This window comes from Salmo trutta, chromosome 11 (assembly GCF_901001165.1).
Source record: "Salmo trutta chromosome 11, fSalTru1.1, whole genome shotgun sequence".
In the NCBI taxonomy this organism is placed as follows: domain Eukaryota; kingdom Metazoa; phylum Chordata; class Actinopteri; order Salmoniformes; family Salmonidae; genus Salmo; species Salmo trutta.
Genome location: NC_042967.1, coordinates 14,838,600 through 14,855,871, shown reverse-complemented (window position 1 = coordinate 14,855,871; position 17,272 = coordinate 14,838,600). Strand labels below are relative to the sequence as shown.

Here is a 17,272-nt window from a genome sequence, read left to right as displayed (position 1 = left end):
GTTCTGTCCAGGCATGTTGTCTCTCCCTCCACCTCCACACTACAGAGTAAAACCCCTTCATGTTCTGTCCAGGCATGTTGTCTCTCCCTCCACCTCCACACTACAGAGTAAAACCCCTCCATGTTCTGTCCAGGCATGTTGTCTCTCCCTCCACCTCCACACTACAGAGTAAAACCCCTCCATGTTCTGTCCAGGCATGTTGTCTCTCCCTCCACCTCCACACTACAGAGTAAAACCCCTCCATGTTCTGTCCAGGCATGTTGTCTCTCCCTCCACCTCCACACTACAGAGTAAAACCCCTTCATGTTCTGTCCAGGCATGTTGTCTCTCCCTCCACCACCACACTACAGAGTAAAACCCCTCCATGTTCTGTCCAGGCATGTTGTCTCTCCCTCCACCTCCACACTACAGAGTAAAGCCCCTTCATGTTCTGTCCAGGCATGTTGTCTCTCCCTCCACCACCACACTACAGAGTAAAACCCCTCCATGTTCTGTCCAGGCATGTTGTCTCTCCCTCCACCTCCACACTACAGAGTAAAACCCCTCCATGTTCTGTCCAGGCATGTTGTCTCTCCCTCCACCTCCACACTACAGAGTAAAGCCCCTTCATGTTCTGTCCAGGCATGTTGTCTCTCCCTCCACCTCCACACTACAGAGTAAAACCCCTCCATGTTCTGTCCAGGCATGTTGTCTCTCCCTCCACCTCCACACTACAGAGTAAAACCCCTTCATGTTCTGTCCAGGCATGTTGTCTCTCCCTCCACCTCCACACTACAGAGTAAAACCCCTCCATGTTCTGTCCAGGCATGTTGTCTCTCCCTCCACCTCCACACTACAGAGTAAAACCCCTTCATGTTCTGTCCAGGCATGTTGTACAACATGACAGTCTGAAAGGAACCAATGCCTTCCTCCTCCTTCAGTGTTTTCTCTCATTCTCTCCATCTTTTCTCCTTCTCTCTTCCTCCCCTACACCCCCTCTCTTTCTTTTCTGTGTTTGTCTTCATCTCTCTCTTCTGTCTTTCTGTCTTAATCTCTTGCTTCTCTCCCTCCCTCTCCCCTCTCTCTCTTCTCTGTCTTTCTGCTTAATCTCTCACTTCTCTCTCTCTCTCTGTCTTGCTGTCTTAATCTCTCGCTCCTCCCTCTCCTCTCCCTCACTTTTCTGTCTTAATCTCTCTCTAACCTCTCGCTCCCTCCCCCCTCTTTTTTCTGTCTTTGTCTTAATCTCTCTCTCTTCCTCATCTCTCTGTGTGTGTGTGTGTGTGTGTGTGTGTGTGTGTGTGTGTGTATCTCTAATCTATATATCTTTGTGGGTTGTAGAAGGTGGACACCACCAGTAGGGCGGTGATGGACATTATGACCAAGACCACTGAGTATCTGCAGCCCAACCCAGGTGAGAGACATACCATGTCTGGTCTCAGATGGCACCCTATCCCCTATATAGTGCACTACATTTAACCCTGCTGAAAATAAATGCACAGTGTTTTGGTCAACCCTTTTTATAGATTTTTATTTAATAAATTATACACATGACAATACACCATAATCAAGCACATGTTTAAAAAAGTAAACTTGTACGGCAAGTTTGATTGATTTAATTGAGTGATTCATGAATGAATGTATTGTTTGCTTGTTCAGCCTCCAGAGCCAAGATGACCATGATCAACTCCATGTCTAAGATGCGTGGCCAGGAGAAGGGTCTGGGCTACATCCAGACCGAGACCGTCCTGGGAGAGTCCATGCAGAAGTTTGGCAGGGAGCTCGGGGAAGAGTCCAACTTTGGTAAGTCACTATGGTCGTGTCAGAATACCCGTACTTGCCTTCTAAATAGTAGGCTTTTGGGTATATGAAAATATAACGTTTTATAGGATGTGACATTTCGAAAATGTTGTATGGTTTAAATGCCAGGATGTTATACTCATTTAGTCTTTTCATCAAGTAGAATTCGCTGCACACTATTGGAGAGAATCATCTTTTTGCACGTGTTTGAACATGTTTGACAACAGCTCATAATCGGAATAGGGGACTCGCTCTACAAAAATGTACGAATGACGGGGAACAAACGCGATTGCGCATTTGATGATGCCTTCTCAGTATGCATGAGTAGTATGTTGAAATGATAATTGTTGTTTACTGCATACCTTTCTACTAAACAGTATGTTTTAAATAGTATGTAGTACTATTAGTACCCAGTATGTAGTTTTAGTTAGTAGTAGGCAAGACCGATTTCGATCACCGCCATTGTCTATTTATAATGGTGCTGATTGCTAGCCTGCCCCAGATTTGTTTGTGCGGTCTTGCCGACTCATAAGACCAAACAAATAATGGAGCGGGCTAGCTTAGCACTCATAACAACATTGATGTGCAAACTCCTCAACTTTTCTGAAGGAGATGGAGGAGTACATGTTGTTATATTATGCCCCTGTGTGTTCCAGGCCTGGCTCTGATCGATGCTGGGGAGTCCATGCGTGAGCTGGGCGAGGTGAAGGACGCTCTAGACATGGAGGTCAAGCAGAACTTCCTGGATCCGCTGCAGACCCTCCACGACAAAGACCTCAAGGAGATCGCGGTGAGACTGGATTTATTCATCTTATTTTATATTTTATGCAACATTGAGACCCAGACAGGGGGGAAAGTAAGGCCGTCCGGTAATACAATATGCCCAAAAACTATAGGCTGCTACACCACTAGTTAACATTACTGCATGTCAGCGCAAACTCACTGGAAACCAGGTGGTATACGCTCCATACTGCTTTGTGGTTTGAGGAGAACACTAACATTTTGTCAAGGCGGAGATGAGTGGTCGAGACCGAGGCGCGCGTGGACAACAGTGGATTAATCAATTCAGGCTACAAGTGTAGACCTAATGACAATGGCAGAATGTCATTACAATACACATAAGTGGTTTTGTAACAGATGTCTCTTTCAATTCATCAAATTGTGGGTGCACAGAGCACTGTTGGGGTTTGGATGCTGAAATAACTTCCTGAGTGGACGAATGTGCGCAGGTAGGCTACAGGAGCGCCTTGGTTAAGTGATTGTTTGACATTTAGATGGAAACATGACTGGTTGTGTTTATGCCACAATTAGAAGGCTACAGGAAGCTTTCCCTAAAGTACATTTGAAGTAGCTTCTTTAAAAAAAAAAAAAAAGTAGATTGTTTGTTTGAAATCGCATAGCCCACAGTCGAAGGGCCCGCAATTTGGGCAAATATCAAATAAATGATTGTTGAGTTGCGACTATCAGTGAGAAGAAGAGGGACCCAGCCAGGCATATCACAATATTTCAAAATACAATCGCAGAAAAACTGTTTGGAAAGCAAATGGCTATTGCTGTAAAGAGATGACAATGAAAATACTCATCTGTCTTTTAGTTCTATAAATTCAGTACCACTTTTGTTTGTTTTTGGACAAACATTTCCTCCTTGAGGTTGTATTTGTGTCTCCCCTTCCCATAGGCCGATTTTAGATGGATCAGACAACATCGTTTTTATTGATCTGTTTGTCAGTGTCAGCAGAGTAGGCTACTCTGTCATTTTTGTAGTATAGGTGTCTAGTACCAGTAAGAAATTAAATTTACTTTCACCCCTGGACCCAGGTCTCTTTTTTGAGTGAGTACTGCATAAAAAAAAGCCCTACATACAAAATACAAGGATAACAAGAACAGTGCACTCGCATGACATCACAAGACAGACATAATAACAAAACTGCAAAACAGACATAACACAATAACAACACGGCAAGCTAGACACAACCCCATAATAACAACATGGCAAGCTAGACACAACCCCATAATAACAACACGGCAAGCTAGACACAACCCCATAATAACAACATGGCAAGCTAGACACAACCCCATAATAACAACATGGCAAGCTAGACACAACCCCGTAATAACAACACGGCAAGCTAGACACAACCCCATAATAACAACACGGCAAGCTAGACACACCACCATAATAACAACACGGCAAGCTAGACACAACCCCATAATAACAACATGGCAAGCTAGACACACCACCGTAATAACAACACGGCAAGCTAGACACAACACTGTAATAACAACACGGCAAGCTAGACACAGCACTGTAATAACAACACGGCAAGCTAGACACAACCCCGTAATAACAACATGGCAAGCTAGACACAACCCCGTAATAACAACATGGCAAGCTAGACACAACCCCGTAATAACAACACGGCAAGCTAGACACAACCCCGTAATAACAACATGGCAAGCTAGACACAACCCCATAATAACAACATGGCAAGCTAGACACAACCCCATAATAACAACATGGCAAGCTAGACACAACACCATAATTAACAACATGGCAAGCTAGACACAACCCCATAATAACAACATGGCAAGCTAGACACAACACCATAATTAACAACATGGCAAGCTAGACACAACCCCATAATAACAACATGGCAAGCTAGACACAACACCGTAATAACAGCACAGCGAGCTAGACACAACCCCATAATAACAGCACAGCGAGCTAGACACAACCCCATAATAACAACACAGCGAGCTAGACACAACACCATAATAACAACACGGCAAGCTAGACACACCACCGTCATAACAGCACGGCGAGCTAGACACAACACCGTCATAACAGCACAGCGAGCTAGACACAACCCCATAATAACAACACAGCGAGCTAGACACACCACCGTCATAACAGCACAGCGAGCTAGACACAACACCGTCATAACAGCACGGCGAGCTAGACACAACCCCATAATAACAACACAGCGAGCTAGACACACCACCGTCATAACAGCACAGCGAGCTAGACACACCACCGTCATAACAGCACGGCGAGCTAGACACAACACCGTCATAACAGCACGGCAAGCTAGACCGGTGTACCGTCAATTTTCTATGTCATTAATGAGACACATTGGAAGTCATTGCATACATTACAACATACAACTCAAATCCTAGTCACGTCGAAAGCAGACCAGGAAAATGTTCATTCAAAAAATGTAACGGTAATGCCAACGTTGCATCTTTATATGCACATAAATAAGTGGAGTAACAATCACTTCGTCTAGACATTGACATCAGTGGGATAACTCCTAATGCTCGGTCAATGTTTTACTGCCCTTGAGGGAGAGGCAGCATGTTTACTCTACTGTCTGGTTGGAGTTGCCCAATGCAATTACATCCGTCTCCCTGCCAGACCACGGAATCAATACTCAGCTGATAAAGTTTAGATGCTCGGAGAGAGGGAAGAGGGAAAATCAACTCTGGCATACTAAAAGTTTATAATTAACTGAATAATCATATGCCTGAAGGTGTCTGATACTGGTAAGCATTGGTGAAGGCACCACCTTCAGATTATGTGGCCGGGAGCTCCGGTCATGTTGCTGGCATATGCCTGTCCAATCTGAGGTCAGGGGTTGTTTCAGGACACAGCCCTGAGCAGAACTGGGCCAAGCTGAGCTGAACCAGCACAGTACGGTTTGGGTTGGCATGCTAGTGTGAAAAGGATGAAGTTGTCTAACCATTTGGAGTGATCCCTGTCTAACCTGTCACCCTTCCTTCCTTCCTTCCTTCCTTCCTTTTCCTTCCTCTCCTCGCAGCATCACCTGAAGAAACTGGAAGGCCGCCGTCTGGACTTCGACTACAAGAAGAAGCGTCAGGGCAAAGTGACGGACGACGAGATCAAACAGGCTCTGGAGAAGTTTGACGATACCAAGGAGATCGCTGAGCTCAGCATGTTCAACCTGTTGGAGAGTGATGTAAGGAATATGTTTCTACCGTTACTCCTACTTCCCGTGTGTGTGTGTGTGTGTGTGTGTGTGTGTGTGTGTGTGTGTGTGTGTGTGTGTGTGTGTGTGTGTGTGTGTGTGTGTGTGTGTGTGTGTGTGTGTGTGTGTGTGAGATGACCCACCATTGACACATGAGCACCATGTTTCTCCATTTACTAACTAGTGGTGATCTAGTTAGTAAATGCAAGTACACTGTTTACCTGTGGGTCTAAGGACTAAGTATCTATATTCCTAGTAGTAGTAAGCAGTAGTAGTTTGCAGCAGTACCAGTAGTAAGTAGTAGTAGGTAGTAAGCAGCAGGTAGGAGTAGTAAGCAGCAGTGAGTAGTAGTAGTAGTAAGCAGAAGATAGTCGTGGTAAGCAGCAGGTAGGAGTAGTAGTAGTAGGCAGGAGGAGGAGGAGGTAGGAGTAGTAAGCAGCAGTAGTAGTTGGCGTAGCAGCAGAAGCAGTAGCAGCGGTAATAGTAGTAAGTAGCAGCGGTAATAGTAGTAAGTAGCAGCGGTAATAGTAGTAAGTAGCAGCGGTAATAGTAGTAAGTAGCAGCGGTAATAGTAGTAAGTAGCAGCGGTAATAGTAGTAAGTAGCAGCGGTAATAGTAGTAAGTAGCAACGGTAATAGTAGTAAGTAGCAACGGTAATAGTAGTAAGTAGCAGTTGTAATAGTAGTCGCCATGTCTTTATACTGCGTCTTCTGTCCATCACTGATCACATGTACACGTTTGACGTTCAATAGTTGTATTTTTTCTCAGCAAACTGTGTGTCTATTCTCTAGTCTCTGTCCTCTTCTCTCCCTCCCTGTCTCTAGTCCAAGTCACTTCCCCCTCTGGCCAGCTGCAACCACGGCAACGGAGGGGGTCGTGATTCAAAGCTCTTGTTCTACTTCTGTCAGTGGAAGACCATCACAGGCTGACTTTAACTCACTGTGTATTGTCTGCATGTAACGTTGTATGGACTGGAGGTTCTCATCAAGGCAGTGTCAGGGAACCTAGAGCCTCAGATATCAGATTGACAGTACGTCTATAGATAGATAAATGATTGTAATAACAGTTGAGCTCTACGTTCTATAATGGCTCCTCCACCCATCTATCGATCCATCCAGTCTTTCTTGACGTTGTGTTGTCATATCAAAGTATCTGTACGTTAGCCAGTTGTCCCGAACCGGCTCGTAGCCCATAACAAAAATAATCAGAATGATGGGAAGTTTGAGAGCGCTCGATTTAATCTAAACAGTAAACAAAAAAGTTGTTTGACCTTAACCCGTTCGGCAATTTCATTGGTCTAATGAAAGCTTCATGCCGCCAAAAAACTGAGCACGTCACAGAATGTGTTTTTTGGAAAAAAAAAAAAAAATTGAAAGTGGGAAAAATCCATATATTAGCCGCGTCATTGTTTAAGCCGCGAGATTCGTGGGAAAAAAGTTGCAGCTTATAGTCCGGAATTTACGGTAAGTGGTTGCGTGTATACATGTGATAATGAGGGGTGTTGAAAGGTGCCAAAGCAAACAAACAAAACAGCCACAAAAATGCCACAACCAACAGTGTGTCTGCATGGAGAGAGTCTCCCCAATGAATGGGGGAAAGGTGTATTTATCCCCAGGACACACCGGAGCCCACCGACATCCTAGTAAGGAAAACAAGAGCAAAGAGAGAGAATTCGGAAGACCGAGTGGGAGGGTCGTCACACAGTAAGGCGGATGTGTTCTGTGTTGACCTTGCAGTATCATACTGTAGTTTCTGTATGTTAGCCAGACCAGTGAGTCCGGATGAATACTGTGGGACTTGGGCCACGCCGCCCATATGTAACAGTCGTCCCGTTGGGCCTTTTGTGTTTGCGTCAGCAGATTGAACAGGTGAGCCAGCTGACCGCACTGGTCCAAGCCCAGGTGGAGTACCATCGGCAGTGTGCTGAGATCCTCACCCAGCTGCAGTCCAAGATGGAGGACCGGTCAGTATTTATAATAATATATATATATCATTATATATCATTATAATCTGTGTGTCTGTCTCCATGACCGGTCAGTACCGGCTGGAGGTACGGAGTATTTTTGCGAAATTACTGAAATTTACCCGAAGTTCACAGGTTTTTTTTATTTTGAAATCCTGGTTGGAGAAAAACCTGGGAATGTTGGGAATGTTTCTGGAATTTTCGCAACCCTAGTAGAGTACGGGGGCAATACTATACCATGCCAATCGTCTTCGGATCAAGATTTGATACCGCCTGATTATTCCTTTCCTGAATTCTCTGAATTCGCCAGAAGTGAGATGGAATTGATCCTAATAACCCTTGACCCCAACCCTTAGGTATGCCGCAGAAATAGAATGACTAGATTCTATTAATTCTTCCAACGAGTGATGCGGCGGGGGGGAGGGGATGGGAGATTGGGATCAGTACCCTCTTCACTATATGGGCTTGTTTCTGCAATGTATTATCCATAGGATAAGGGATTCCTCCAACAAGCCCAAGAAAGAGTTCATACCTAAGCCACGTCAGTCCTTGGACCTCTCTAGTGAAAACCACAATGGAGCCATCCAAGGATCCAGGTCCCCAGGTGAGATTCTCCACTCCTACCATGAAACCAGACATCTCTCTCTCTACATCACTAGGTGTTATGAAGTGTAATCTAATGTAGTATTTTAAACTGTATGTAACTGTCTTATGTTGCTGGACCCCAGGAATAGTAGCTGCTGCCTTGGCAGGAACTAATGGGGGATCTAATGGGGGATCCATAATAAATACAAATACAACTCATCCCTCTCTCTCTCCATCACTATCAATGTCTCTCTCTTTTCCTTATGACTATTTATGTCTCTCTGTCTGTGTCTTCCCATCGTCTATCTATCTCTACATTCATCCACTTATCAGGCAAATGAAAATAAAGACCTTTCTACTCTTTCTTCTCTTTTCCTTTCTGTTATTCCATCCAGCAACAAGGTCTCCAGGTGAGATAAGTCATCTGTCTGTTCGTCTGTCCATCTATCTGGCTGGCTAATCATCTTATCTTCATATCTCTTAATTTCTCAATCTCGTCATCTCTCCATAGTTTCATTTCTCCAACGCTCCATCTCTCCATCCATCCACTTCCCAAATGCTATAAATCACAAATGCATTTGTTCTACCTGTGTGGCTTGCTTCTTCCTCCTTCGCATTTTAATTTCTCTCCTCTTTGCAGCAAGGTCTCCAGGTAAACCAAGAGTGAACCCTGGAGAGATACCATAATATCACTCTGTCTATTTCTATCACTGTCTCTCTGTCTGTCCGTACGTCTGTTTCCGTCCATCTGTTTGGTGATTGTCCAAGCCATCTCTTCATTGCCATAATCCACCCATCCATCCATTTATCCAACTATGTCAATTGCAGTTAAACATAAATACCTCTTCTCTTTCTCCCACATTTGCTCTCTCTCTCTCTTTCTTCCTCTTTGCAGCAAGGTCTCCAGGTGAGCCTAGAGTGAATTCTGGAGAGATACGACAGAATATCTCTACTTTATCACTCTGTCTGTGTGTCCATATGAACGGTCTGTCTCTCGCTCTTTCTTGGGCTGTCTTTCTGGCTCCAGTCTGTTTCCTGATTTCTCTCCTGTCTCTCTCTCTGTTTGTATTCCAAGTTTTTGTTGTCAGTATTCCGGTCTTTGTTTCTTTCTGTCTGTGCGTTTGTCTTTTCGATATGTTTATCAATCAATCGGCAACACAAACCAACATTTTTACGTCTTTCTCTCCTCTGATTGGCCTTGTCTCCCTTTGTCTCTGTCTTTTTGTCTGTTAGTGTTGCACGATATACCGAAACTTCAATACTTTATCCATACTAGAACATGAAAAATGGTTCGATACAAGCATTTGTTACTTTCGGTACTTTTGTCAAATGTCTCTCAAGGATCAAGCACGTCTATCAGCGCAGCCGACCCCTTATTCTAGCGCGCACCGTGCCTGCTCCACCTACTCGCTGCTAGCCTGCACTGGGAGTTTTCAGTTCATTGTTCGCTGGTAGGGCTTCCTGCCTGCTCCCTATGGTGAATGAGATGTGAACGAGAGGCTTGTAGAATCATGACTCTTACGAGTTTTCAGTTCATTGTTCGCCGGTAGGGGGTCTTGCGTGCTCAAATGAACTAGATGAGTCGAAAGATTCAACATTTTTGACTGAACAAGTCGAAAAGATCAGAGTCAGTAAAATGAACTGAACTTCCCGTCACTAACGGACTGTGCTCCGATAGGCCGCCCGCCTCTTTTGCCTCGTGAACGACATCATTACTGGTTAAAGAGCATTCACCTGTATTGTGAATAGAAATAGGCTACATCTTGATTTACCCAGTTTATCAATAGAGATTTACCATTCAAATAAATTATTTTCATTATGTTATGTATATAGTTGATAAAAAACGAAGTAAAATTGATTGTATAATTGATTCATTAATGGATATATGGCTGTCTCTGAAAAATGTTGACTTAAAAAAGTCTGAATGTAATGACATTGAACTCAAAAGATGCCCAACGATTGAACAGAGCAGTAGCTAAGTTTATCTGTCTGGATCAAATGCCATTCTGTGGCTTTGGCTAATATGCCTTCTTTTTTTGCCATGGTATCATTTTGATATCGAGTATTGTGATGGTATTGAGTTTTCGTGATACAGTACTAAACCTGGTATCGATGTCAAAATTCTGGTATCGTGACAACACTACTGTCTGTTCAATATGTCTATCAATCGATCACCTAAATACACATTCATTTTTATGCATTTCTCTCTTCTTTGCCTTGTCTCCCCCTCCCTCTCTTTCTTCCTCCTCTGTCTGCTCTCCATCCCCCCTTTCAGCAAGGTCTCCAGGTAAGCGCTTTACTCCAGAGATAATCTTATCTTTCTTTTATTATAGGAATAACCCTAACTTCTATTTGGTCGAATTTTCACCTAGTTGAATTAACTTAATTTTCGCTCATCCATTGATGTCAATTGGAGTCTAAGTGAAGATTTGACCTTGTGAAAGTTAGGATTCACCCCCATCTTTCTGTCTATACGATACACCTCTCCAGCCATACACTATAACTCTGCTTTCTCTTCTCTCCATCTGTCCCTTTCCATCGGTCCACTGCTCAATCTCTCTCTTTCTCTCTTTCTTTCACACTCTCCCCATCCCCCCCTTTCTCTCTCTCTCACCATCTCTCCATCCATCGCTCTCTCACCATCGCTCCCTCTCTCTCATTCCAGCTCCCCTAGACCAGCCATCCTGCAGGGCGCTGTATGACTTTGACCCCGAGAACGAGGGCGAGCTGGGTTTCAAGGAGGGGGACATCATCACTCTCACCAACAAGATCGACGAGAACTGGTACGAGGGCATGATCCACGGCAGCTCTGGATTCTTCCCCGTCAACTACGTGGATATCCTGGTGCCCCTGCCCTAAAGTCGTTGCCACGGCAACGGCGAATCAGCAGCAGCAGTTTTCCCAGGCGACAAATCCTAATCCCTGCATCCCCAGCTCCCGCCACCCCCAAACATTCCCGAAAACCCACTCTTTCACTCCGCTAAAAAGGAGATCTAACTACAATGAAGATATGACGACGAAATCGGCTGTGGCGAGATCAACAACAACATGGTGTCACGCCAACGAGTGCTAACGAAACAGACTTTTGAAAAAAATAAAATAAAATAAGCAATGATGCCGTTTTGAATGCCACCGTGGACATTTACCATCAAACCAATAAAATGCTATGGTTGTTTTTTCTTTTGTTTCTAAAAAGTGTTTCTCGGTTTTGTCCTCAGAAGTTTTTTCTCCTTCAGGAGCTTCTACAGTTCCTCAATCCTTGTCTTTCCTGGCTTCATCTAGGTTTACATTGGCTGTGTGTCTTTCAAAATGGCCGTTACTATCCTTCTCTGTACTTTGTGGAAATTTATAGACTAGCATAATTTCCTCATCGTCACATGTTGTAGGCTACCATTTCTGGGCGGTTATCTGGTACGTTAGATCACGTTTAGGTCACGTTTCACACTTTGTTAGACACTGTAGGTCAGGCATGTTTTAGTGTTTTATCTTATCAGATTTACTTCTTCTAAGTACGTTCAAGCTAAATATATGTTATTCCCGTTTGAAAAGGGTAGCCTTCTGTTTGCATGCATGGATTGTTTCCTAGAGAGGCCGTGTCCATTTCATGCTAAACAACAGATTTATGTTTATGACGGATCCCTTCACGTTTGTCTCGTAATGGTTGCGGGCTTGGTCAAAGAGGTGGTTGCTGAAGAACTTGAAACCCTCTCAATCACTGCGCTAAGGAGGGGATATCTTTTGATGTGTCTTTTCATACAGACCTAAACTGAGAGTGAGGGATGTAAGGATTCAGTGTGATTTAATCAAGGCACCATAGTTAGACCAAACTGGCCACCTATGCTGGAGGGTAGGCCTACAGCAGGGCTGAGTGGTGTCAATGGCAGATCTACTCGCTTTTCTATCCGAGGGTGTAGTTTGTTTGCGATCTACATTGTTTCGTTGGCATTCTATATCACACAAGTCCTCTGTGTGATTTAGGTATGTCTCATTATTACATCTAGTGTATGTGAGCCAATGGTTATAAATTGCCGATGAATATTTACGGAAACAAAATACTAAATTGTGTAGTTCAATTGTTTTCTAAGTGGCGTATAAGCAAAAACTGAAACGGTTTCCATAATATGAAATAATGTTTAAAAAATCTTCTCAATGTGTATTTTACCAATGACGTGGAAATATTTGTGAAAAAAATGGTTGCTGTATTGTGCTATTTCATATAGGAGTTTACCACTTATCGGACTTAGCCTTATTTCCTTTAACCGTTGGCGAAGTTGTTTTCACTGTATCAGAATGTCCTTTAGTCAGATAGACAAATAACACTATATTGAAGACAATAAGTCATGGAATCCCATAGAACTAGCTTTAGCTGACAATGCTCACAGACAAATACTGTATTACGAAGACAATGGAATACACAAGCAATGCTGTCTCAATCAGAAAAGGGAACTTTTTATAAAAAGTGAACACGGTGGCATATTTAATTCAAGGATACTAACATCAATAACCAGATGCAAATTCCCCTAACCCTTTGTATCTTACACTTTGTCTAAATGTTGTCAGGCAATCTAGGCAACTTCTCTCTGTTAGGAGTCTCGGTCTGAAATAACCCATTCATACTGTATGTGTTGCTCTTACTGGTCAATACTGTATGTCTGTTTACTGAAGGTTCTGGGGATCCTTAGTCCCTATCCCTCGTTGATTGTCCTTCCCTTGTCATATCCCAGGAATGAATGGCCACACATGTAACAATACACAATATAAGGTACCAAAGCAACATAGACTGTTGTATATAATAATAATAATAATCATCATCATTTGGTGGGAACAAGTGTGTATTAATATGTATGTGTGAGTTGGAAATGTGTTTTTTGCATATCCCACTCTCCCTGAAACGCCCTGGGAGAGTGGGGTCAAGGCCAGAATCTACTAAAGCAATTGGATACTACTGTACACTCCAAACTCTGGCCTCTGGATCTGTCTAGGTTTTCTCCAGCATTTTGAGGACTTCATTCTCAGTGGTTTTCCCTTCTGCGAATCCAATGTGAAACTGTATGTGTGTAACAGACAGGGCAATAAGTGTTAAACCCATGTATCATTGTCGTGTGACTGGGTGGGTGTGGTTTGGCTGGGCCGAGGTTGGTATGTGTTTTGAGAAGAGAGGGGGTTGTATGCGCCACAGGTGCTTTGGTCTACTGTGGTTTGTATCTATGAAGTGTACATTTCTATTTTTTCTGTCAGTATTTTTCCTTCATTGAAATCCTCCTGGATGTCTATTTGATAAAGGACCGATACAGTATAGCGAAATGATACTATTGTTGAAGCTGAACCAACCGAAAACCCATCTATAGCGTTCATTTTTTTTAAAGGGGAAGCACAATTTGAAACGGTCTCGTTTGTTGGCAGAATAAGCCGATTCAGCTTGGAACTGGCTGTGCGTTCAAGTCTTTTTAAAGGATATATATTTCCTTCATTTTCTTTTCTCTATCTTTTTTTTAAACAATTATCGTGTGTATCTTTGCCCTCAATGAGGACTGTACAGCTTTTCAGTGATTTGTTTTCACCGTGTGTGTGTGTGTGTAGTAGCGCATCTACGGTATCGTATTTTATTTTTGTAACTGTGATAAAGTATATGCATATATATACAGTAATTGTATAGAACTATTGTGATGGGAGGGATTATTTGTGCTGCACACAACTGTCGTTTTTGGATTCTTTTGTTTGTTTCGGTTTCATCCCTTGCACCGGATTACAAGACAATATGCTTGATGTTAAAAATGACAAAAATATCTCAATGTAATTTATTCAAATAAACAACAAGGTTAGAGTTGTTTGTTGTTGTCTCTCTGTTGAGAAGTTGGTCTGGAAGGAACGTCTCTTTCTATAGAAGCTCTGAAGGATATTCTCCTCCAATGCGTTTTGAGAAGGCGGCAAGGAGAGAGGATCAATGTAAGAAAGACCTTGAGAAAGATCAATAACAACCTCCACTAGTAACGTCGGTAGCCCTGCCCCCTGGTGGTGCGGTGATGGTCAGTCCTGAGGAAAGCACCATGAAGAGGATATAGCTGTGGCCAAGGCCTCACACATACGTTAACAGCTGATTACCACTAGATGGTGCAGACAACCATCAAAAAGGCGTTATTGTGCGTAAAAAGTGGGTGGCGACTTGGTGGAGTAAAGCTGTTACAGTACAGGCAGGGATGGGCAAAAAAATACAAAATACAATTACATTGATCTTTATGGTATTTTGTATCAGCATAAACTACAAAATACTTGTATTTTGAAATCTATTTAATTAAAATACATGTATTTTAAAATACAGAAATATATTTGCAAGTAGCTGGCCTGAACAGCATCAACATTCTCAGTAACGGTTACAGAAACGTTTTACTTACTATGACTGTGATGTTTAGCTACCTTAATGCACTGACTGTAAGTCACTCTGGATAAGAGTGTATGCTAAATGACCAACAAAGCACACTGGGTATTATTATTGGCCTTGTTTCAGAGCCATGTCTAGAAGGGATACAGATTAACCTAATTCTCCCAACCTGCTAGTTAATTATCCTAACCTGTTGCATAAAGTTTCCTAAACCTGCTACGAATTAGTCCATTTTGACAAAAGCTGTATCATGTCTAGACAACCTTGTTTTGGGGCCGTAGCCATTATAATACTGATATGTCCATTTTTCCATAGACATTTATATTTAGTTAATTTAGCAGACGCTCTTATCACACCATAGTGCCACCAGACTGCTGATATCAATGCAGGGTGAAAGGGGGCCACAAAATTGTATAGAAAAGTGTTTTATTACAAAATATATTGGAGTTCAGACCAGTATAATACAAATTACTAAATACACAGAAGTAAGGAGGTGTGGTTCCCTTGCGCGCGCTGAATACATTTAATTAAACCGATGAAAAGCCTCGCACTTGCTGGACAACATATTTTCTATTGGTGCTTTCATTCAATAGGGTTTTCAGTACATTTATCTTAAGCAATACGGTGTACCTTTAATTTGAATTTTGTTGACAGACTCACTAGAATACATTGAGAGGACGGGTTCAGAATATATGGATCAATAAAAGAAAGCCATCTAAATATATATGTTGCTTCAGCACCAACTGGCAGATTTAAAAATACTCTGATCTTGTAGATTATTTAGGCACATTTTGTGGTTTGGAATGGACCTATTAATCATAAAAAGTAACGTTTTGGAGAGACTTTACGCACTAAATATATTGATAAATCAAAATTAGAGTGGTTTGATTCATCCTGAAAGTTATCATATTCAAGCTCAAACCATGAAATATTGGAAGGTGGAAAGTGTACAATCGAGTTTGAACAATAAATCCATAAATCTATTCTAATCATGGTACTCTATGACAACAGTCCAGTCGTCGTGAATCGTGCGCCAGATTCCAGGTTAAACCTGCTACGTGTGGTCTGAGCTCCATAATGATTCAAATAGGCTACTTGTCTCAAATTATCGCACAATGTTATCCTAATATGATCCACTAATGCTAACGACCCTCAGGAACAACTACAGGGGCTTGAGGAAAGAAAGGTAAACGGAATGAATGATGCAAAATGTAGGCTACAAATTGAAGAAAACTAACACTAAAATGACAGTTATAAATATACGTGGGTATTACTGATGGTGGCTCCCGATAGTGGCTAATATTTAACCTGATACAAATTGTAAAATAAAACGGAGGAAGATCCCGGGCATATCATTTAAACATTTTAAAGCACATATATCAACTGAACAGGTTCAGCCCTACAGAAATCTTTACTTTGGGTCTCCAAATTTGATCCACGCAAATTTTGAGCGCAAGCAATGAAAATTCGGAATAACAGCAGAGCTATTCATAGCCTACTTCACGGTGGAAAAGGTGCCGCAATACATGTCATGTTGATATGATTTTCAGTTTGCTTCCATACGACTGGTTTCACTTTAGTCTTCAGGGATCATAAGGAAAAATTATCTAAAACAATTGCTATGTGTATTTACAATCCCCTTTTCCAAATGGATTTCTCATTTACTAGTTTATAAATTACAGTGCATGGAGAATGCTGTCATTTCTATAAGGAAAAAGAAAGTAGATGCTTTTTCCATTTGGACCTTATTCATGGTTTCCTCACATCTAAAGGTAGTGGAATTAATGCCTAGATTCAATCAGATCAAGCATTGACTGACGATAGCAGAAACCCGCATAGTTCAAGGTCAGAATAGGCATAGAGAAAAAACTGCATAAAAAGGGAATTCCATTCCATTTACCGCTTAAATCAGGTTCAAAACCTCTCTTTTCTAACTTTGAACAAACAATCAATCAAATGTATTTATAAAGCCCTTTGTACATCCGCCGATGTCACAAAGTGCTGTACAGAAACCCAGCCTAAAACCCCAAACAGCAAGCAATGCAGATGTTGAAGCATGGTGGCTATGAAAAACATCGTAGAAAGGCCAGAACCTAGGAAGAAACCTAGAGAGGAACCAGGCTACGAGGGGTGGCCAGTCCTCTTCTGGCTGTGCCAGGTGGAGAGTATAACAGAACATGGCCAAGATGTTCAAACGTTCATAGATGACCAGCAGGATCAGATAATAATAATCACAGTGGTTGTAGAGGGTGCAACAGGTTAACACCTCAGGAGTAAATGTCAGTTAGCTTTTCATAGCTGATAATTCAGAGTTAGAGACAGCAGGTGCGGTAGAGAGAAAGTCCAAAACAGCAGGTCCGGGACAAGGTAGCACATCCAGTGAACAGGTCAGGGTTCCATAGCCGCAGGCAGAACAGTTGGAACTGGAGCAGCAGCATGACCAGGTGGACTGGGGACAGCAAGGAGTCATCAGGACAGGTAGTCCTGAGCCATGGTCCGAGGGCTCAGGTCCTCCGAGAAAAGAGACCGAGAGAAAGAGAGAGACAAAGAGAGAGAGGTAAGAGAGAGAGAGAATTAGAGGGA

At 42.6% G+C, this 17,272-nt stretch overlaps 1 protein-coding gene across 5 annotated transcripts in view; it reads left to right on the top strand.

Moving 5' to 3' along the window:
* Positions 1-14,134, top strand: part of LOC115202282 (endophilin-A1-like) — a 46,696-nt gene extending 32,562 nt beyond the window's left edge. Inside the window, exons 3-12 of one of the 5 annotated variants that reach the window (XM_029766335.1) lie at positions 1,318-1,390; positions 1,636-1,779; positions 2,433-2,566; positions 5,595-5,753; positions 7,619-7,725; positions 8,217-8,329; positions 8,706-8,720; positions 8,951-8,962; positions 9,206-9,217; positions 10,976-14,134. In XM_029766335.1, coding sequence (XP_029622195.1) covers positions 1,318-1,390; positions 1,636-1,779; positions 2,433-2,566; positions 5,595-5,753; positions 7,619-7,725; positions 8,217-8,329; positions 8,706-8,720; positions 8,951-8,962; positions 9,206-9,217; positions 10,976-11,169 — 963 coding nt within the window. In that variant the 3' untranslated portion in view covers positions 11,170-14,134. The remainder of the gene's footprint in view (positions 1-1,317; positions 1,391-1,635; positions 1,780-2,432; positions 2,567-5,594; positions 5,754-7,618; positions 7,726-8,216; positions 8,330-8,705; positions 8,721-8,950; positions 8,963-9,205; positions 9,218-10,975) is intronic. The other 4 variants (XM_029766338.1, XM_029766336.1, XM_029766339.1 and 1 more) reach the window with 4 other exon arrangements.
* The last annotated feature ends 3,138 nt before the right edge of the window (positions 14,135-17,272 follow it).